This window comes from Cyprinus carpio, chromosome B10 (assembly GCF_018340385.1).
Source record: "Cyprinus carpio isolate SPL01 chromosome B10, ASM1834038v1, whole genome shotgun sequence".
NCBI classification, from domain to species: Eukaryota; Metazoa; Chordata; class Actinopteri; order Cypriniformes; family Cyprinidae; genus Cyprinus; species Cyprinus carpio.
This window is the reverse complement of record NC_056606.1, coordinates 7,833,246-7,854,895: the sequence shown is the minus strand read 5'-3', so window position 1 is coordinate 7,854,895 and position 21,650 is coordinate 7,833,246. Positions and strand designations below refer to the sequence as shown.

Genomic DNA, 21,650 nt, shown 5'->3' with positions numbered 1-21,650 from the left:
GTGCTGAGCTTTGACCAATAGAGGCGCTGCTCGTTTCCAGTTCGCCATCGCTGGGCGGGACTTAGGACGGAACCAGCCAATGAGCGTCCAGATATCGGCGCAGTGCCCTACCTATCTGCGGAGCGTCGACCTTCCAGGGTGCTGTGTGTCTGTTTGTCACGTACCCAACTCTCGTGTGCTGAAGTCTACCTGTGTGTCGGTTATGAAAGCATTTCAGTCGGTTTAAGACTGACAAACCTTTTGTAACGTTTAGCGCGGACTGGTTTCATAACCTGCATCATGGAGCCAGGGGCGCGTGACGCGACAGCAGGTAAACACTGTATTACTACAGTAAAAGTGGAGTAAAGAGATGGCATGGATGTAATACTACCAAACAACGTTGCATACTTGGACATTAGCTTTAGTATGCATTTGATTATTTAAGGTTTACACATCGTTTGATTAATAAAGAGCAGTAACAGTTGAAATGCAAATAGATGTTATTTGATTTGTTTAGGTTGAGTCGAAAACAATGCACGCATTGTTTTGTAGTATACTATGAAGTGTACTAATAACAAAAGGTATTGCCCAGCGGTTTTATTCAGGCAACTGTATCAGATGTGTCTCCTAAAATGCATTCAGCTAAGAAGTTGTAAAATTAATATGGATGGTATATCTCAAATTATTTGATCTAAAAGCAACATAATGAGAATTTTATTTTAAATTTTTGAGTCCTTATTGAAATCTCTGTCATTGAAAACTTTGGTAAACTTGAGCACTATGTGAAACTCTACAGATAAGATGTGTCTCTATAATAATATATATACTGGAGACGTATTCTAAGTGTCCATTTGCTCTCAGTTTAATCTCACTGCTGTCTAGGAGAAACATCTGAGACATTAATGAGATTCTGTTTCTCACTTCCACAGGTGCTCCATACGTTGAAGCGTCCAGAGTGAAGAAAAAGAGCAGTAAGGAGGATAAGCAGGAAACCTTGTCCCCGTCAGAGCAGACCAGCGCTATGAAGCGTCTCTTTGGCTTTGAGAAGGAAGACATCTCCTCGTGGCATCGGCTGGTGTGTCTCCTCAATCGCCCCACTGACCCGGCCTCATTGGGCATTTTCCGTTTCTTATTCGGTGAGTACACTTGCATGGCATGTGAGATTTCACAGCATCCATGATTCTGAAATGTGGTTTGGGTGTTAAGTGTGGTGTTTTCTCAGGTATGCTGATGGCGCTGGACATCACCCAGGAGCGAGGCCTGAGTCATCTGGACTACAAGTATTTAGATGGGGCACCGGTGTGCCGCTTCCCCCTCTTCAACTTCCTGAAGCCCCTTCCCATGGACTGGATGTTCTTTGTGTATTTTGTGATGTTCCTTGGTGAGTTCCTCAAAAAAGTCTCTATGAAATACAACACTGACTGCCATTTATTCCTATATGGCTTTGTTCCAGAGCAATCAGAGCAATGATATAACGTAAATATATATATATATATATGTATATGTGTGTATAGATATAGATTTAATTTGTATTAATATTTATATTGTTATTAATTTAATTATTATATTTATTAATTATGTAAGTTAATTATGTAAATAATAATATTTTATATATATATATATATATATATATATATATATATATATATATAAAATTTATATTATTATTTTTATTTTATTTTATATATTTTATGTAGAGATTCACAATAAATTGGATCTTGGACAATATTAATAGTTTTTGTTTTTTTTTGTTTTGTATTTATTTCTGATTGATATTTTGATATTTAACTGTAAATAATAATATTATATATAGATTTAATTTGTATAAATATTAATATTTATATTAATTTATTATTATTATTATTATTATTAATTAATTAATTTATATTATCATTATGTAGTTTTCTTTTTATGTTTTATATTATTAAAATTTTTTATTTAATATATTTTATGTAGAGATTCACAATATATTGCATCTCAGACAATATTAAGTTTTTTTGTTTTGTATTTGTATTTATTTCTGTCAGTTGATATTTAACTGTAAATAATAATGTTATATATAGATTTAATTTGTATTAATATTAATATTTATATTGTTATTAATTTATTATTATTATTATCATTATTATTAATTATGTATTTTTTTAGTTATTATATTATTATTATTATTATGTATTTTGTTTTACGTTTTATATTATTACATTTTTTTATTTAATATATTTTATGTAGAGATTCTTTCGGAACCAAACTGGATCGATCTGAGCATATGTTCTCCTTAAAGAAGTACTGCGTTCACGAGACTGATCATCTTGTGTGTGTTTTGCAGGGGCTGTTGGTATCATGCTCGGCTGTTTTTATCGCCTTGCCTGTCTTATGTTTATATCCACTTACTGGTACGTTTTCTTCCTGGACAAAACAACCTGGAACAATCACTCTTATCTGTACGGACTCATCGGCTTCCAGCTCACGCTCATGGACTCCAACAGATACTGGTAAAGTTAGAGTATTTGGGCACTCACACTTAGATATATGCAACAAATAGATCTGACACAGTGTCATAACGCAGGTCAGTAGATGGACTTCGAAAGCCCAGGAAGAGGAACGCACATGTACCGCTCTGGAACTACACTCTGCTGAGAACTCAGGTCAGATAGTGAATCTGGAATTGCCCAGAAATATCAATGCTGTGTTGTAGGAGATTATCTACATTGAGACATTGAATGCCTTTGACAGATCTTCATAGTGTACTTCATCGCTGGAGTCAAGAAGCTGGATGCTGATTGGGTGGAAGGATACTCAATGAAGTACTTGGCGCACCATTGGTTATTTGACCCTTTCAAGTGAGTATATTGGCCTCCAACAGCTTCTGCCCAAGTGTAACACATTGTATTTATGGATCAGGATCACGTTTGCTGTTATTTCTGCTTCGCTGTGTTTCAGACTGATCTTGCCGGTTGAATTGATCAGTCTGATGGTGGTCCACGGTGGAGGTCTGATCTTAGACCTCACAGCTGGCTATCTGCTCTTCTTCGATGCCACACGTCCTGTGGCCTTCTTCTTTGTCAGCTATTTCCACTGCATGAATTCCCAGCTCTTTAGCATTGGTAAACATGTCTCTTAAAAACTAGTTCACCCAAAAGATTTGCCATTATGAAGACTTCATTATCTTTATTTTTATCCTCAGGAATGTTTTCGTACACCATGTTGGCCACAAGCCCTCTCTTCTGCTACCCTGACTGGCCCAGACGCTTTTTCGGCCGTTTCCCAGAGTTCCTCCAGCCCATACTGCCCTTCGTCTCTCCTGCCCCAATTCCCAGCTCCTCCTGCATCTACCCAAAACCACCCAGTGGCTCTGGAGAACAACAACAAGAGGCTCACGCTGCTCCCAAACCCACCACTCCGAGCTTCAAGCACAAGTTTAGAGCCATCTTCACCATCCTTTACATCATGGAGCAGTTCTTCTTGCCGTACTCGCACTTCATCACGCAGGTTTGAGTGCAGTTTGATCTCGAACGCTCAGTCGATCAGAGGATACAGCGCTTTCACAATCAATGTCAACACAGATAGTGAACCAAAGCAAACATCTGCATAAACCTTTGGAAGAGGAATCGCAGGCCTTGCTGGGAAGAGATTTAGTCATGTTGGATATGTGTAGATAGGCAAGCTATGACAGACATCACTATGGGTAGAGATTTTGAACAAATTTATCAAATTTATAAATAAACGCAGGCATGCAAATGATTCTTTACTATAGGCATGAATGAATGTATCCTGCAGACACTGTGAATTTTGTTACGCACTATTGCTATTACATTTTGATTTATACTAGCACACTTATGATTATATTATACAATAACACTCATAAAAAAAACTTATATTTTTTTTTATAATAACTTATATAGTCTTGCATTGAAGGTGGGACCTGAGCGATATCTAGTGAATTTCATAGAGACAGGCTTATTTGACTTGGGCTTGACACAAACACCCTGGCAAACACAATCTTTTGTATTTATTTTTAATAAAAAGTTGTTTAATTAATATTAATAATTAAATAATAATAATAATAATAATTATTATTATGTAATTTAACTTATGTAACTATTTTTTATTTAATTTAATAACATTTTATTATTATTATTATTATTATTATTATTTTCTATTCATTAATTTAATAATAATAAATTAACTTAATAATTAAAATGATTAATAATTTTAACTTAATAATTTATTTACATTATTTAATTATTAATCATTATTTAACTTAATGTAACATTTATTATTATTATTATTTTCTATTAATTATTTAACATACTTTAACTTATTTTATTTATAATTAATATTTAATTATTATTCATTATTTAACTTAATGTAACAATTTTTTTTATTGTAATTATTATCATTTAATTATTAACCATTATTTAACTTGGTATCATATAACACTAATTTTATTATTATTATTATTATTATTATTTTCTATTCACTCTTTAATTTAATAAAAACATAAATTAACTAAAATAATAAAAACATAATTTAACTAATTTTATCATTATTTAATTATTATTATTTAACTTAGTGTAACATTTTTATTTTTATTACAGTAATTGTCATTTCATTATTAATCATTATTCAACTTAGTAACAATATAACATTTTATTATTATAATTATTCAGAATATAAGAATTTCAAATGTTAAAAATGGAATCTCTTGCCTATACAGGGCTATAATAACTGGACGAATGGTCTGTATGGATACTCATGGGACATGATGGTTCACTCTCGCTCACATCAGCATGTTAAGATCACCTACAGAGACGGAGTAACGGGGGAGATGGGATATCTGAACCCTGGCGTGAGTCACTTGATAAACACTAACGTTTAAATGCTTAAATACTGGTCAAGCTCTATTGGTAAGAATTTTGACACATACCTCAGTTTATGAAAAATTGTATGTCCATAGTTTAATGTTTCTTTAACTTGCAGTAGAAGCATATGGGGAAAAGTTAATTTTTCATGATAAATCAACAATGCACTACAGATACTGTCAATAGAACTTAACTTGTTTTGGCCCACGATATTCTTTATTTTAGCACTACACCAGCTGGAACTCATTGAAATTGTACCACTGCATTATAATGCTCTTTTAAATATGCTTATCTTCTTTTTTAATGTGGTGCAGGTTTTCACTCAGAGCCGGAGATGGAAAGACCACGGAGACATGTTGAAGCAGTACGCCACCTGCCTCAGTGAAAATCTGCCACACTTCAATATCTCAGACCCAGAGATCTACTTTGACATTTGGGTGTCCATTAACGATCGCTTCCAACAGAGGTTAATCATGCTAATACCGGTCAGATTACATTGCTAGGTGTTCCTTGATTCATAAATAATGACTTTATTAATGGTCTCTCCTGCAGGATATTTGACCCACGTGTTGATCTCGTAAAGGCCGATTGGTCACCATTCCGGCCAAATTCATGGCTCATGCCGCTGCTCGTTGACCTCTCACCGTGGAGGACTAAATTTGAGGAGATTGAAGGGTCTTTAGACAACCAGACTGAGGTGGTCTTCATCGCTGACTTCCCAGGTATATGTCTTCTGTTTGTTTTTTTTAAGAGAATATCTTATTTAACCACACAGATGCTCAGTTACTGCTGCTGTTGTGGCATTCACAGGCCTTTATCTTGAAAACTTTGTGAGTGAGGATCTTGGAAACACCAGCGTTCAAGTCCTGGAGGGTCTGGTGAATGTTGAAATAGTGGATGAGAAGAAGAACTATAGTTTACAACCTGGTGAAAAGATGCAGGTACAATTCTTCCTTCCTCTTTAATGAACTCTTGATTCATTCTGCTGTAACATTTCCAATTCTTACTAGTATTAATGTTGTGTATATTGAATTGATGTGATGATGATCATTATTGTGTATCAAATTCCAGCTGGTGCGTACCATAAGGTGTACACGGTGTCTGAAGGGCCTTCATGTTACATGTACATCTATGTAAATACTACTGAAGCGGAACTTCAGAGGAACTTCACGAAGCTTTCTGAACTTCAAGAGAAAGTGCGCAATGGAACAGGTAGGGTTTTTTTACATAACATGGGAAAACTTTGATTTTACAATTATTACAAATTCCATCAGATTAAAGGAACAGATATTTTTAAATGAGTCTCTTATGCTCACTCTTAAGGCTGCATTTATTTAACAAAAAAAATACAGTAAAAAAAAACACTAATATTGTGAAAATATTTAAAAGAGCAGTTTTCTATGGTAATATATTTTGAAATGTAATTTAAAACTGTGATGCAAATCTTAATTTTCAGCATCATTACTCCAGTCTTCAGTGTCACATGATCCTTCAGAAATCATTTTGATTTCTATGCTGATTTGCTGCTCAAGAAATATTTATTATTATTATTATCAGTGTTGAAAATAGTTGTGCTGCCTAATATTTTGGTGGAAACCATGGTTCCTTTTTTTTAGCATTTCTTGATGAATAAAGTTCAGTCCTTTTACTACCAATGAATTAATCGAATGCATCCTTCTTTAATAAAAGTAATAAATTATCAGAAAAATTTTTTTAAACAGCAAACCACATTCAGATTTAATTTAGATTAAGTCAGCGTAAAAACCTTTTAGACACGCCACAAAACAAATGCAACAAGAGCCCACAGCATCTTTATTTAAAATATGAACGGAGCTTTGCTTGTAAATATACAGTACTTGCCTAGTTCCAACTCTTCCTGGCTTTTGTAGTGAAACATCAATGTGAGTAAAAGAAGCCACATTATTTTTGTGTGGAGCTCCTCTGTAACAGCTTGTTGGTGTTTGTAGAAACCGAGCCTCTGCCTCCTGAGCTGCAGCCGCTCATCACCGGTCTCGACGACCAGGACTCAGACAACAGCGTGATCGACCCTGTAGTCCGACTCTTCCTGAAACGACAGAAGCGCATGCAGGAGGTGAAAAAGAGACGAGAAGCTTCTATGAGCGAAAGATTCCAGAGATTTGCCTCCAAGAAATACTACTCGATTAGACGAGGGTATGTTGAGGTGTTAACTCGGATGTCACATGTATACAGTCATGACAGTACAAGTGAATGGTGTTATTTTGGTTGATCTTTTGAGGTTCCTGATGACAGCCATCGCTTTGCGTAACCTGGCCGTGGGTTTGCCACCGATTGAGCAACTGACAAGAGAAGTGGCCTTCGCCAACATGAAGGAGCCCGAGACCGAGACCAATCAGGAAGAGCATCTTAAAGATGAGGTGGGCCACGGAGAGCTGTGAGAAAAGACACTGTTACTAAGCTGCTGGATGATCCTGCAGCAAATCAACAAATGCTTTAATAGGTCAGTATTTTTGAAGCATTCCACCTTTGTGAAAAAAAAAAAACAGTTTCTGTTTACAGTTTGGTAATTTTTTTCCTTTTTTATTATGTACTGAAACCCAAAAATTAAGATCTGTCATCTTTTACACTCCCTCATGTTGTTCTAAACCTGTATGACTGTTGGATTTTAAGATTTTATACTGTAGTGTTTTATATTGTAGTTGTAAAAACTATTTTATGGTACTTGTTTCTTTTTTTAATTGAACTTCCATTGTATGGAAAAGAGCGGTGGGAACATTCTTTAAGATTTCTACTTTTGTGTTCCACCAGTATCATACAGCTTGGGAACAACATGAAGGTAAAATGAGGATTTATATTTAAAATGTAGAATGTAGAACTATTCCTTTAACTATGGAAGCTTATTTCTCCCACAGAATAAAAAAAGTCGTTGTGACTTATTTGAGAGTTGCAGCTTTATAACTCACAGTTCTAACCTTTTTTCTTAGAATTCTGTATGTCCAAATATTCAGTAAAAACAACAGTTGCTCGTAAATGCGAAAAAAAAATTGTAAAATAAAAAGTCTGTGGAAGAAATAAGCTGCCATTCTTGAGTCTTATTTTTTCTTTCCCCTGGTTACTGAAATGTGAGTAAAAACACTAAATTTACTTGGTTCTTTTCATTATTTGAGAGTAGAGTATTTGCTAGTGTAAAAGCTATTAATTTACTTTCATTTTTTCCTATATTAAAAAACTAAAGAATGTTTGAAGCCTACCTTTTTATATATGAACAAAGCGTTTATCCTACAATTCACCCTTTAGTGCTCAAGGTATCCTGCCATGTATTGTCTCATTACAGGATTTATGCATACTTTAAATCAAATGCAGTTAGAAACAATTTTCAAATCATCTTTCAATTGGACAAATCTTGGCTTTAAAATGCGCCAAACATGGACAGGTACCGTATTGTCTTTAATGCATAAGTTTCATTATGCAAAATGCTGCGTTATTAAATGCCTGGGTTTTATGCAACATAAAGCTTCTCACAGATTTTACATGCACACTATGATTGTGGGATTATGAAAGCAAGAAAGCTGTTCAGATGGGATTTGTCTGTAAGTGTCCGTTTTTGAATAAACAAAGTGCAACACTACCGCAACGTGTCATTATAATGCGATTGAAAGGTGACAAAGTATGTAATGAATGAATAAATGTGATGTTTATTGCTGTCAGGTTTAAAATGATATCCAGTTACAACTGATCTTTTCACCCTTGTTAAAGTGCACGAGTCAATCCAAAGTATCAACAATAAAACACACATAATGGAATGGCACATTGTCCATACGCAGAATTCAGATCTAGAACTGCTTGAAATGGTACATAATAAATCCTGTGTCAGTTTGACCATCAGCTTTATAACATTTAGACTTCTCAAACTGCATTCTACTTCCAACAGTAGTGAATAGCTAGTGTTCATGCACTCTTACTACACAGTGAAGTTCCTAAAAACATTAGACTAATATTAGTCCAGACTAAACAGCATTTTCAAAGAAGAGAATCCACTGAAAATGGTTTACGTAGCTGCAGGTTAGCAGTGGAGAGCGCTACGTTTCGTACTTTTAACAACAGCTCTTTTTCACAGTTTTGGGCTGTAACATGATACAAGACATTTAGATTGGCTTTACACCGGTTTGCTTCATTCAGTACTTCCCTTTTTGCTAATTATAAGCCAAGGCTGGTAATCAAAAACAAAGAAACACAATAAGGTTCATACAATAATTTGGTACATAATGAAAAGGTTCAAGGCTCATCCAACAATTTCCTTATTTTAGAAGTCACCTCACTTGGAGTCAGTGGATCAGACGTCCTTCTGACCTCATATATGACACGAGGAGACATGTGCAAGTATATGCAGAGGTGCTTCTGCTATTAAATGAGACCTTGATTTGATAGTCGATATGAATGGTTACTTTGTGTAAAACTAAAATCTCAATTCGTGCAAATACAGAACACAAAAACAAACCAGAAACTCATGGAGTGCTGATGCCAAACTACAGTCTCAATGCTGTAATGAATGGAGCTGCGTGATTTAGTGTTGGTAATACGAATCCCCTTTTATCCGAGAACTTGTGTGATGTGACGTCATCCGTAGTGCTGAGATCTACCTCGGCTGGAAGTCTGGGTAAAATATTCCACGTATCACACCTTCAATAACCATATTAGAAAACGTATCTGCAAACAATTGAGAAACATTCATTTAATGTATCTGTAAAACAATACATGTGCACATGCAGAGTTTATTACAGGATTTTGTTTTTTGCAGCATGTCTTTTGGTAAAATGCTATTTATTACAACAAGACAAGAAACTTTAAATACACAAAAACAAATGAGCAGTAATTAGACTGATTGAAGTTCTCAGCTCAGTTCATGTCAGATATAATAACGTGATTCAGTGAGCGAATGAGTCATAGGAGTCAGTTCAGGGAGGATGGGAGTTGCATGAATGATTCACATAAGAATAATTCCTGTGTTTAAGCTTGATTTACAAATATATATATATTTTTTGTTCATTTTAAATTTGGCTAAAGAAATTAATACTTTAATTGTGCAAGGATGCATTAAAATGTACATTACAAATGTATATTTTAAATAAATGCTGTTTTTTTTGTTGTTGTTTTTTTAAATCATTTTTTTATGAAACAGCATGACTAAACATTGATAATAAAAATAAAAAAAAATGTTTTTATCAGATTAATCTTGTTAGAATGATTTCTGAAGGATCATGTGACTGCTTTGCATCACAGGAATAAATCACATTTTAATATATATTCAAACTAATAATATTTCACAATATTACTGGTTTTACTGTATTTATCAGATAAATGCAGACTTGTTAACATAAAATACTTTTTTTCAAAAAACTGCTGAATATAATGTATTAATCTATAAGTAATACTCATATCCACAAACATACACACACATGTGCACATTTGTGTTTGTTTTACTGTTAGTTCATGATGCTTAATGCATTAGGTATTATAAACTATATTTAACATTTTTATTCATTTTTAGAGCTGTGTAACAAAACTATTTTTTTCACCATGCATATTCAAAAATATTTTGATTTATCAGTCACCCATGAACAGATGTGAAGAAAACATGAATGCATATGAATTCTTCTCCACCTTAAAAATAAAAAATAAAAAGAATAGAAATATGAAGGACAGTCATGTACCGTTGGTGGTAGGCAGCAGATAGGGATCCCTCAGGAAGAGAAGTGCTGGTTGATGTGTCAGTTTACTGCAGGATTTAGAGAGAAAAGGTCAGAGAGAACAAAATGACTCACAAACTAGCTGGGTTTCTGATGACAGTGTTAAAAACACAAAGCTGACTGTGAAATTTATCACGCGGTTAGTGTCATTTCCCAGCTAGCGCAATAACTTCTCAAAAACACTTTTATAAGAGCACTTGACATCAAAATGGCTCTGAACTGGTTTGGCTTTTGCAGAAAAACCTGTTGATGTGCAGTGCTTCTTTCAGATGAAATACTGTAATAAGCAGCCAACATACCTTGATTCCTCTGATTCAGTTTCAAATGACCTAAACAGGAAAAGAATCACTTTAACACACACGTACACTCTACAATGATCTTTTTTGAATTACTATATTGAAATGTCTTTGTTTGTACAAAAGTCTGCTTTCTAAGGCCTTTACTTCAGAAGAAATTACACGCTATAAAGCCTTACCCACAACTCTCAGTTTTCGGCAGTGACGGGAAATGGCGGATATTGAGGAAATCCAAGAATATCTTTGGAAGAACCTCATTTTCCATGATTATAGTCTACACACACACAAAGAAAATCAACTGGTTATTCCAGAAAACAGGAAAGGGCTGTTTTTTGTCATGTGATTTCATTTGTAAAGCATCAATTTGATCAAAACCTGGAGGTAGAGCTCGAGTCCCTGTCTCCTCTGCTCGAGAACCTTCGGCACCCAGTTCCTCACATGCTTCGAAGGGATTTCTGGAGGTTTAATGAGCTTTTTAATCTAGAAAGAATAGATGATAGTGGAAAAACATGTTTCAAACTGGCCAGAAGGTGTCTCTAGAGTTTACACACAAGGGCAGTCACATTCTTTCGTGGAATTTTCTGCAAATTGCGTAAATGTCCGCCTCATCTGACACTGAGTTCAAATAGCCACTTTCCTCAGTGTACACAATCATATATGATGTACTGCGCAGCACACAATAAACAGACAACAACATTATTCTTTCTGAGCACATACAGTAAACACTGAGTAAAAATGAATACAGCTGCAGATCTTTTCCAAGGAGCTACTTGAGAACTGTACTTTTTCACAAGTACACGCTGTTGCTCACATTCCAGAATTCCTCTGTGAAATATAAACGGTAATTATGTATATTAGCACTCCTTTGGAATGACCCCGAGGCCACTGGGAGAATGTTTCAGGACTACAATTAGTTAATGCATTTAATGTCTTTAGTTTTATGAATTAACAATGAACAAACATCTTTCTTTATTTTCTTTTCTTTATTCTTTAATTGTAACATGAACGTGAATTAAGTTCTTTAATTACATCCCTCAGACTTACACATCTTTATGAGTTTATTCAAAGATGTGACTATAGTTTGAATCACTCTTTCCTCCTATGCAGATTTTTTTACATGTTTTTTTCCTATGTGATTCTTTGGTGTTAGAGGTATGATTATCCTGTTCAATTGTGTGATTTTATGTTCTGCAAATAAAAATGTATATATTATTATTTATTAAATATATGAAAATGTATGCAAGTTTATTTTAATTTTATGAATCATTTAAAAGACAAATAAAATGCAAACAAATCAGAATTTGCATTTCATGCAAACTATAAATACACACATGCTCATTGTTAATAGAAGTTGTTACTGATACATTAACTAATGTTAATACATTAAAATATACAAAAAAACATTAATTGTATTTATGCATTTAGTATACGTTTTTATTAGTGCTGTCAAACGATTCATTGCGATTAATCGCATCCAAAATAAAAAGTTTTTGTTTACATTATATATGTATGTGTACTGTGTGTCAGTATATATCTATAAAAATATACACATATTTATATATTCTTATATATATATTTAAAATATAAACATGACAAATTTTTCTTAAATATATACATGCATGTGTTTGTATTTTTATACTGTAGACATAATAAATATACACAGTATGCAAACAAAAACTATTATGTGTTTGTATTTATATAGACATAATAAAAATATACACAGTATGCAAACAAAAACTATTATGGATGTGATTAATCGTTTGACAGAACTAGTTTTTATCCACAGCAACTTATAACTGAGTTATAAAATTAGACGAATAAATGCTTCGTGTACTGTTTATAAAAATTTCATATTAGCTGTTTTATTAACTGATGTTGATGTATATAACCTTGTCATAAAGTGTCACCGGAAAGCTTTCTGACACATACAAATGAGTTTGGCTAAAAATAAAATGTTTGTGGTTGAGCCCTAGATACTCACTAGATTTACCAGAAAACGCATTAAACCATAACCAGTGCATGCATGCTTACCATTTTATGCAGAGCGTGAAATTCACTGTATCTTTTCTCGACAGTATGCTGTCTACCACACATGAGCACCTCGATCTTAAAAACCTGGTGAGAAAAAGTGCGTTTTCATTATTTCTTTTACATATAATGCGGTGAACGGGAATGGCTATTATGTATCACAACGAATTCACTTTTTAATATACACTACATCAAAACCAAGACATCATTGAGGTCCAGTTCAAACGCGCCTCAACATGCTCGAAGCAGTCATTTCACTAGGTTTGAGACACTGCCAAAATGTCTAAGCCTTAAAATCGACATTAATCGTTATTGACTGAGGTGAAGCGCAATGTTTGCTGTCGTACATTTTAATGAAAGCGTGTTTACGCCCGCGGGCTCGAACTGAAAACAGACATTTAACTCACCGTGTAGCCCTTCTCCGCGTTACTGCCCTCCGACCGAAAAGACGGGATTGACACTTCTATAGGATGCATGATCCGGTATTATGTGGAACAACAGGTCAAATAACTGTACGAGATTTTTGGCTGGTCCTTCACTGTAATATTAATGGTTGTCAAGTTCACTGGGCGCCTGACATGAGAAGAATTGAAATATTCCACGCGCTTCTTCTCCATCGCGCGCACGCGTCTGCAGATGCACTGCTGCCACCTGTGCTCCTGACAGGGAAATACATCATCAGCCCGGCACCCAAAAAATAAACATTTGCTGGAAATTTAGTCACACTCAGGCCTGCCAAGATGTAAATGAGTTTGTTTCTTCATCAGAACAGATTGCGAGAGATTTAGCAGCAGTTGCTCACCAGTGGTTGCTCTGCAGTGAATGGGTGCCGTCAGAATGAGAATCCAAACAGCTGATAAAAACATCACAATAATCAACACTACGCCAGTCCATCAGTTAACTTCTTATGAAGCTAAAAGTTGCACATTTGTAAGAAACAAACTCGTCGTTAATACATTTTTAACTTTCAAACTGTTGCTTCTGGCCAAAATAGGAGTGAAACTGCAGATGATCATTGGTGAGCAACTGATATAATGCTACATTTCTCCAAATCTGTTCCCATCAAGAAACAAATTCATCTACATCTTAGAGGGTATTAGGGTGAGTGCATTTTCAGAACTATTCCTTTAAATGAGTAAAGACTGCTGCTGTTCATGCTATAATAAATGGGGTTTCAAGTTATCTGATTGCAGTTTCAATAATTCATAATTTTTGTAAAATATATATATATATAACATTCAGCCAGGTTACCAATAAAGATACCCGAATAATGATCAAAATGACCTCAACTGTATCCTAATTAAGTCACATTTTTTTGTTGTTGTTTCAATTATTAATACAGCTATATATACATTTGATTTATTTGTAACTTATATTTTATTACTTTTAGAAAATACTTTAGAAATCACACAAAATTGTAAAACAAACAAACAAACAAACAAAAACGCACATAATATTTAATTTTCTGAAATTGTAGGAGGATTTATGGAATTATTTGTGAGAGTGGCAAGTCAAAATACAAGACAAAGTCATTTAATAAGGCTGAGTGTGAAGTTATTTATTCAAGTAATTTTCATTTCATATATAATACGTGTTGCAGTAATACGAGCATCTGTATATCAATATCTACTAAGAATACACAACTAAAGCCTTGCTCTAGCACACTAAAGCATGTTTTAGGTAAAACCCCCAGTGTGGATCAATATCTGAAGGTTTAACGTTTATAATTCATCAGTCTGAGAGAAGGATGCTGAATGATTCGGGGAATGTGTGGTATCTCTGCAAATTGTGGTGGTTTCTGGCAGTATAAACACCATTTTATCCAAATTTCTATAGGAGGAATCCAGCACAATATGATCCTGGACTCTTTGTTTTTCTTTTTTCAGCGAAAAAAAAAAAGAATAATGCAACTGACTGTAAAACTGGACTTATGCCTCAGGCTTCTATATTCTGTGGCACAGTCAACACTAAAATGCCCTGCTGATTATTGGCTCTCACAAACAGGAAAGTGGCCCATGAACGGCGTCCATTCATCTGTTCACTTTGTCGCAGGTTTTTATCATCAAGCTTCTTTTCTGATGATCTTTCCCTATTCCTTATGATCCTTTAGTGGATTCTTAATACCTGAAATAAATATAGCACATTAATGTGTTTAGTTTAACTAGTCAATCGAAACATAATGTATACAATATGAAATAAATTAAGTATAGCCTACTCACTGTGAAATATGACATCCTGAAACATAAACGTAGTTTCCAGTGTAACGTACTTCACAGCGCACAACATTGTTACTGTAGTCCGACTCTGGCACCTGGTAACTGGGATTTATACTAACCTAAACCAGAAAAAGACAAACAGGCTGGAAGTCAGGGACATGGTGATATTGGAAATTTTTTGAATGCAATAATAAATTATTTGATTAAGGCCATAAACCTTGAGGATGTAGTTTCCAGGTTTCACATCAGTAATATCTATCCACTGGCAGTCGATGTCAGCATTGTAAGTGTCGTAACACCCTGGACTCAGGCCCTGGAAATAATAACAATGTCAAAACTAAGGTATAAGCATTATACAGCATCATGTTTTTTTTTTTCAAGTAACATGTTATTACCATATTATACCATCACTGGACCATAGTAAATATAGGGTCAGACATGTTTCATTAAGGTCACTTTTTTCTTGCAGTATCTATGATTAATAATGACCAATTCATATGTATTTTATGAGGTGGCTAATTTGTATGAATTCATATGGTTTTGTACATTTTCTGTGAGGGGTAGGTTTAGGGGTGGTCATTCATATGAATTCCTATGAATTTTCCACCTCGTAAAACACATAGGCTATGATTATTCACAAAACAAATTAATTCATATGAGCCAGGTTGTACAGTTTAGCCACCTCATAAAATATTTACAAATTGCCATGAGATTGGGTTGAATAATTACGTATTTTTATTCCATGTTTGTCAAGAATTTATTTTCGACAAACATGGTGATCCCAGAATTCATTGTAAATCCATCCAAGATGGTGGACACTGCAGGAGAAATATTAACTGATTATGTAATTATGTAATAATGTCTTTCAGTGAGTCTTTCAATGAGAAGCACTATTGTTATAATGTACAAAGTTTCAAATCGGTCACTTGAGGTTTCATTTTAGTAGTTTAATGTATTTCTTATGTTTACTGAAGTAGTGTTGTTAGCTTAGCCACATGCAAACCTCAAAGGCTTTAGAAATCCATTGTGAATTGAGTCTTCTGTGTGTTTTTTATCAAAGGAGCTATTTTGCAACATACAGTGTTTCAACTCGGTCAAAGGTTTAATTTCAGTTAAATTGGAACAGAGTCATAGAAGCACACAAATTATAAATGAGAGTGACCTGAGTGTGGGAGGTGCAGGCGTATCGTCTGTAGTAGCCGTAGTCACAGGACGTGTCCTCCAGACAGAAACTGGCCTTGTGTCCCTCTGCTACTCTTCTCTGAGAACTGGATTCCAGCAGGTCATAATGACTGAACTCGTCCATGCTGTGGTAGTGCCTGGAAACAGCAAAGTTAATCAGGTTATCATCATGCATCACTTCCAACTGCTGCATTTCGAATTTTGCCCTGATTGTAATTAAATGGGAAAAAGCGACTAGTGCATTCTTCAAAAATTCTCCTTTTATGTTCTACAGAATAAAGAAAGTCATACAGATTTGGAATGAATAAATGATTCAAAAAAGTCATTTCTGGATAAAATATTCCTTTAAAACAAGTGGAAAAACTGCAGCATAGCCCAAAATCACGTCATAGTATCTTAAAGACCGATTCAGTAGCCCCAGCTTTAAAAAAACATTTTGTGCAGTATAAAAAAATAAATAACAACCAGAAAAGTTCATATTATGACATGTCAAATAAATGCAGGTCAGCACACAGACTTTACGCCTCATTTATGCATAAGACCTAAAGTCATTGTATACCCTGGAGCTTCTCCAAATGTAAGCCGTAGTTGGTGGTGAGACACGGCTTACTTCAGGGCGAAACTATGCAGTGAGCCATTACTGAGTCAACTGAAGTATAAGCAGCAATAGTGGGCCTCTTCTAAGTGTTTTCATTTAGACAAGAACACAGACCTTTTTCCCTGTAAAAACAGCACCACCAGCACTAGATTCAGATATCAGTCAGATACAATACTCAAACCATGATAAAGCTTCACAATCTTATTTTTTTCCTAAGGAATTCAGCTCATTGCATCATATTTGCTCCCTTTAGAGTTCTTAGAAGTGGTCTGTGATGCATTACTAGACATGCAACTGCAGAAATGGTTGGACCTGCCAGATTCGGACTTACTGATGGCAGCTGTGCCATTCCCAGCTGTAGCGTGGCCTGCTGGGAAGGAAGTCGGAGGTTCCTTGGTTCTTGACTCGCTGCGGGAACCTCAGCAACATACGCGTGTCATAGTCTCTCACGCTGGATCTGTATGCAGTGCTGCTCGACAAAAACAGCCCAGCGGTTACAAAATATCAGGCATTCCTTAAGTTTCTCATATTGTGCTAACAGCTTTCAGAATGTGTATCTTGGCCCCGTGGCCACATTTCAAGTGCACATGGAACAACTACATATGCACGTTTCCAAAGAAACTAGACTGGACTAGTTTCTGTGTGCCCCAGTAATGTGTTTCGCAGTCATGCATGTGATCATTTTTCCATGTAAACAGCCTTATGTGAAATCTGTTTGTAGAGTTTCTCGCTTCCCATCGTGGCAGGACTTTTCGTTTAATTCGTTCCCCTCTCACAGAGCTGGTTTGAGTTATAGGATGTTCCTACCACATGGGTTTTAAATAGGTTCTCATGACTCATCTGTTACACTTGGAGGAATGCGAGCGCGCTAACTCTCTCTAGGTGCAGCATTGCACCAAAAATCTTGATTACGTTCTTCTGGTTCATATCAACAATAATACCTCGCCAAGCAGTTTTCCTCAGCGGCGCATCTGAGATTGTACATTGGAACTCTCTGCACGTAGGCGGATGCTTGGATGTAGTATGGGTCTCCAACAAGATCAGGCAAACCTATGAAACACTGAAATGTTTTATTAAAAGATACAAGAAAATGCACAGAATTCAAATAAAGTATAAGATAATTCTTTTAAAACAGCTTAAACTAGCCTGACCACCTGACAAGTTCCCAAAACCCCTCGAAGAACCATCAGACCACCCTGACAAGCAAACCACCTTAGCCTGTTTTTTTTTTTCTGCAAGGATGCCATTATTTTAACCCAAGAGTTTCAATTAAATTAAACACATGTAATTATGCAATTAACATACAAGAAGAGGATACCATGGCGTCATGCTCTTTTTTTTTTAAAATAGGTGCAGAATATTTTAAACACTTTTTTAAACTTTATATTTCTTCACATAGCTTGAATGGCATAGTTCCATAAATGGTGAACAGATTATGCATTTTGCGACGGGATGAGATTGACCAAAATTAAACATTCGAACTGTTGATTTCTAACACAACATTGCAAGTCATTTTTAATCCAGAGTGGCCTGTTATGCAACGTAATAATCAAGGATCAAATTAATAGTATTTTTGTTTGTTTGTTTGTTTGTTTGAAAAGTTGCCCTATTATTTATTTATTTTGGGAAGTTGCCAAATCCACAAAAATACAAATAACGTATGAATAAGCATGATGCAAAAATAGCAAAAAAGTAAAGAAAGTCAGACAGTCAGTCAGATAGATAGATAGATAGATAGATAGATAGATAGATAGATAGATAGATAGATAGATAGATAGATAGATAGATAGATAGATAGATAGATAGATAGATAGAATCGGTCCTTACCGTATTGGAAGTATCTTGTGCCATATCCCGGGCGCGGTGCAGGACGCGGTCTCTCGTACGTGTCATAATAGTTATAAGACGGGTTGTCCAGGTCAGTAGACTTGTATGGGTCGTAAGGATCATCTCCAACCATCATTTCATCGTCCAGCGCGGGTCTGTCGGTGTCGTTGACTGATGTTTGCAGCTGCTCCGTCTGATTCCTGCGCCCGCGTGATCCGCTGGCGCGCGCTCCACCTGATAACCAACGCGCACCGATACCTGACTGCAAGCGCGCGGAGCGGCTCTGGGAGGCTCGCGAAGAAGAAGAAGCAGCTGCTGAGGCGTCTGTTCTCGTGGCAGCATCATCGTTGCGTACGATGGCTATCGGCCTGGCCTGCGTCTGCTCTTTGTTTCCGTCTCTATTTAACGGTGGCTGATATTCCGAGCCTTGACTTAATATACTAAAGAGTTTGCCGTTGTGCTGCCATTGTATGGTTTGTCTGAGAGCTGCCGCTCCACTGTTGCCCTGACGCTGAGAAAGACCAGTTTGTACAATGCAACTTAATAAACACACATGCGCAAATGCGTAAATTAAGGTGTCAATGAAACTCGTACTCATTTTTTATGTTAAATTGGCTTCTCCAGTTCTTCTGCTTGCAGGCGTTCCAATAACTGAACTGGGGAAACAATAAAATTGGGCTAAGTTGTGCTCTTTCATAAAGCTTGCTTGCAAAAAATAAATTAAAAAATAGCCTAATAAATTAAATTAAATCAAATCAAGTGAGACTTACATAACGGAAAGGTGAGATCTCAGTGCGACCTCCTATTGCTCTGCACTTGGACTAACCGATGCGCAAGTGAGAGGGAGGAGGAGCTGATTTTTTAAAGTTTCTTGTTATACAAGCTCCGGTAACGGAAAAGCCCCGTTTTTATGAAACTGTAAAACTTGTTATTTAATATGTCCAAAAGAAATATGTAAAGAATTTGTAAAAAATGACTTAAAACTGCTGTCATAGTGACCTACTTTACATCATTGCAAAAAATGTTTGTTGACATTTTCCTCAGTGCAATGCATTCCCATATGCATACACATAAATTAATAATAAAGATATAAAGGAAATATAAAGGAAACTATAGTATAAAATGCAAGTGGCATGTATTCTTCAAAAAAAAAAAAAACAAAAAAAAAAAAAAACAAGTGTAACCATCAAATAAAACGTCAAAATAAAACGTAGGCTACTAAATTACTTTATTGTTCCTTTAATGTATATTTTAATCATTGTTTTCCAACATATTTATAAATAAATAAATAAAAAGAAACAAAACTTACAGTTTGTTACTTTTTTACATTTTTAAAAATGTTATATAAAAATCTTTATTTTTGTGTAAATATTCTTTTCATAATAAATACAGATATAAAAAAGTCTCAGATCATTAAATTTTCTACAAAATATTATTAACAAAAGATGTTTGGGGAAAGATAATGGTTTTGGGGTCAGCATTTCCCAACATGTTGTGCTGTGACAAATCAGACCTTTTGGATGAACTTCTAAGAGGCATTAAAAAAAATAAAAAAACTTGGCAAAATGTCTTCATACAGGCCTATCAATGTTCTCATAGAATGAGGACTGCAAAGTAAGCAAAACTTATTTAAACTACATTGTCTGTTCAGGAAGTTGTTGCTTGTAAAACGAAATCCATTTTTTATTTTCCTCCTATAACTTTCACTAAATCCTTTATTACTTTGTAGCTCTTTCTGAAAGCAAAGTCATGTGTGGGACCTTCACAGCTTTACGAGGTGCTACATTAAACATCACATGTGCTTAGGAGCTCCATGTCTTGTTGGAAACTGTTCTACTTTCGTCACATGACGCACTGTTTATAACGTTCAATCATAAACTCACCTGGGCCACCCAGACCTTAACATAGATGCCTCCTTCCATTCTTTCCCTCAACTGTTACGTACTCTCATCTGACCAAGCTACTGCCTTATACTTTACCATGAGAGATGCATCCTATGGCTTGCAAAGGAACCATAATTGCTGTTTAGAAAAACGTAATCAATGGTCTCCAATTCTGTCTAGCTTCTTAAACCACTCATGCCCAGTGACAAACCGCAAGGACCAACATTGCACGACTAGATGGAGAGGTCTCCAAAATCTTTTTCCCTCTCTTTTCAGCAGACCAACAGAAAATATCCTTTAAATTTAAGGTTTCACTGAACATGTGTCATAAATTACATGGATGCCATTTCATTGTGGCCTTCGCTCTGAACCCATAGACTACAAATTATCTTTGTCAATGTAAAATGAATCTCTTTTAGATGAGCCATTCTATATTCATCATCCACGAGTGCAATGAAATTAGTCAAACTCTGTTGTGGACACTAGAGGGCACATTTTCACTTAACAGTGGTATGGTATTCTTCTTTTCTTTGCAGACGTACTAAAGGTTTGCTAATTGCAGCCAATTGAATTTATTTAGAACAACTTGCCTGACTTTCAAAGTTAATGTAAATGGCCGTCCAAAATGTAGATGAGTTTGTTTCTTCATTGGAACACATTTGGAGAAATTTAGCAATCCACAGAGTCCATAAACAGCTGATAAAAACATCACAATAATTCACAAGAAATGTGAGTTAAATATGAGTCCTTATTCATAATATTGCTTTCTCCAGTGAAAAAAAAATGGTCTATTCTAAATCATGAGAGAAATATGCACAGATGTTTACAAGTGAAAATAGTCCAAACAGCTCTAAACAAATATATTGATGGATTTTGATGTGAGAGGACAACAGGGGATGGACTTTTTGAGTCGAGGAAGTGTTATTATGTATTATGGACTTATTTTGGCCAGCAGTGATGATTTAAAGTAAAAAAAAAAAAAAAAATCTTAATGATGGATTTGTTTCTGACAAACATGCATCTTTTCGCTTCACAAGCGGGGACTCAAGTGGT

The 21,650-nt window shown here is 35.2% G+C and overlaps 4 protein-coding genes across 7 annotated transcripts in view; 2 read left to right on the top strand and 2 right to left on the bottom strand.

The window, feature by feature from the left end:
• Nucleotides 1-21,650, top strand: part of LOC109054485 (cytosolic purine 5'-nucleotidase) — a 595,585-nt gene that overhangs the window by 400,528 nt on the left and 173,407 nt on the right. The window lies entirely within an intron of this gene.
• On the top strand, nucleotides 108-8,448 carry LOC109052005 (vitamin K-dependent gamma-carboxylase-like). Its single transcript, XM_019069480.2, has 15 exons — nucleotides 108-310; nucleotides 909-1,115; nucleotides 1,202-1,360; nucleotides 2,306-2,471; nucleotides 2,546-2,624; nucleotides 2,713-2,819; nucleotides 2,920-3,083; nucleotides 3,164-3,468; nucleotides 4,697-4,828; nucleotides 5,156-5,307; nucleotides 5,394-5,563; nucleotides 5,652-5,782; nucleotides 5,906-6,053; nucleotides 6,809-7,013; nucleotides 7,099-8,448. The coding sequence occupies exons 1-15, from the start codon at nucleotides 280-282 to the stop codon at nucleotides 7,256-7,258; spliced, it is 2,316 nt and encodes a 771-aa protein (XP_018925025.2). The 5' UTR covers nucleotides 108-279; the 3' UTR covers nucleotides 7,259-8,448.
• LOC109052025 (sorting nexin-24-like) lies at nucleotides 8,493-13,622 on the bottom strand. 2 transcript variants are annotated; one of them, XM_019069504.2, is made up of 7 exons: nucleotides 13,299-13,608; nucleotides 12,895-12,978; nucleotides 11,239-11,343; nucleotides 11,043-11,137; nucleotides 10,867-10,896; nucleotides 10,532-10,596; nucleotides 8,493-9,527 (listed from the first exon to the last, which is right to left on the bottom strand). In XM_019069504.2, the coding sequence occupies exons 1-7, from the start codon at nucleotides 13,365-13,367 to the stop codon at nucleotides 9,457-9,459; spliced, it is 519 nt and encodes a 172-aa protein (XP_018925049.1). In that variant the 5' UTR covers nucleotides 13,368-13,608; the 3' UTR covers nucleotides 8,493-9,456. The 2 variants fall into 2 exon arrangements, with proteins under 2 accessions (XP_018925049.1, XP_042588267.1); XM_042732333.1 differs by lacking the exon at nucleotides 12,895-12,978 and having other exon boundaries at nucleotides 13,299-13,622.
• Nucleotides 14,429-19,612, bottom strand: LOC109052023 (protein-lysine 6-oxidase). Of its 2 annotated transcripts, XM_042732319.1 has the most exons (8): nucleotides 19,485-19,612; nucleotides 18,715-19,365; nucleotides 17,829-17,937; nucleotides 17,219-17,356; nucleotides 16,270-16,426; nucleotides 15,325-15,420; nucleotides 15,111-15,226; nucleotides 14,429-15,015 (listed from the first exon to the last, which is right to left on the bottom strand). In XM_042732319.1, exons 2-8 carry the CDS (start codon nucleotides 19,310-19,312, stop codon nucleotides 15,009-15,011), a joined length of 1,221 nt encoding a protein of 406 aa, XP_042588253.1. In that variant the 5' UTR covers nucleotides 19,313-19,365; nucleotides 19,485-19,612; the 3' UTR covers nucleotides 14,429-15,008. The 2 variants fall into 2 exon arrangements, with proteins under 2 accessions (XP_042588253.1, XP_018925047.2); XM_019069502.2 differs by lacking the exon at nucleotides 19,485-19,612 and having other exon boundaries at nucleotides 18,715-19,467.

Bases quoted from the DNA above. Each gene is read 5' to 3' on its own strand.
- LOC109052005 (XM_019069480.2), top strand. From the start codon at position 280: ATGGAGCCAGGGGCGCGTGACGCGACAGCAG. The intron at 5,308-5,393 runs GTTAATCATGCT...TCTCTCCTGCAG, and splicing joins AACGATCGCTTCCAACAGAG to GATATTTGACCCACGTGTTG. The intron at 7,014-7,098 runs GTATGTTGAGGT...TGATCTTTTGAG, and splicing joins TACTACTCGATTAGACGAGG to GTTCCTGATGACAGCCATCG.
- LOC109052025 (XM_019069504.2), bottom strand. From the start codon at position 13,367: ATGCATCCTATAGAAGTGTCAATCCCGTCTTTTCGGTCGGAGGGCAGT. The intron at 11,344-12,894 runs GTAAGCATGCAT...TATTCTTTCTAG, and splicing joins TTCACGCTCTGCATAAAATG to ATTAAAAAGCTCATTAAACC. The intron at 10,897-11,042 runs GTAAGGCTTTAT...TTTCCTGTTTAG, and splicing joins CCGAAAACTGAGAGTTGTGG to GTCATTTGAAACTGAATCAG.
- LOC109052023 (XM_042732319.1), bottom strand. From the start codon at position 19,312: ATGAGTACGAGTTTCATTGACACCTTAATTTACGCATTTGCGCATGTG. The intron at 15,421-16,269 runs GTCACTCTCATT...TATTATTTCCAG, and splicing joins CCTGCACCTCCCACACTCAG to GGCCTGAGTCCAGGGTGTTA. The intron at 15,227-15,324 runs GTTTATGGCCTT...TTTCTGGTTTAG, and splicing joins CTGGAAACTACATCCTCAAG to GTTAGTATAAATCCCAGTTA.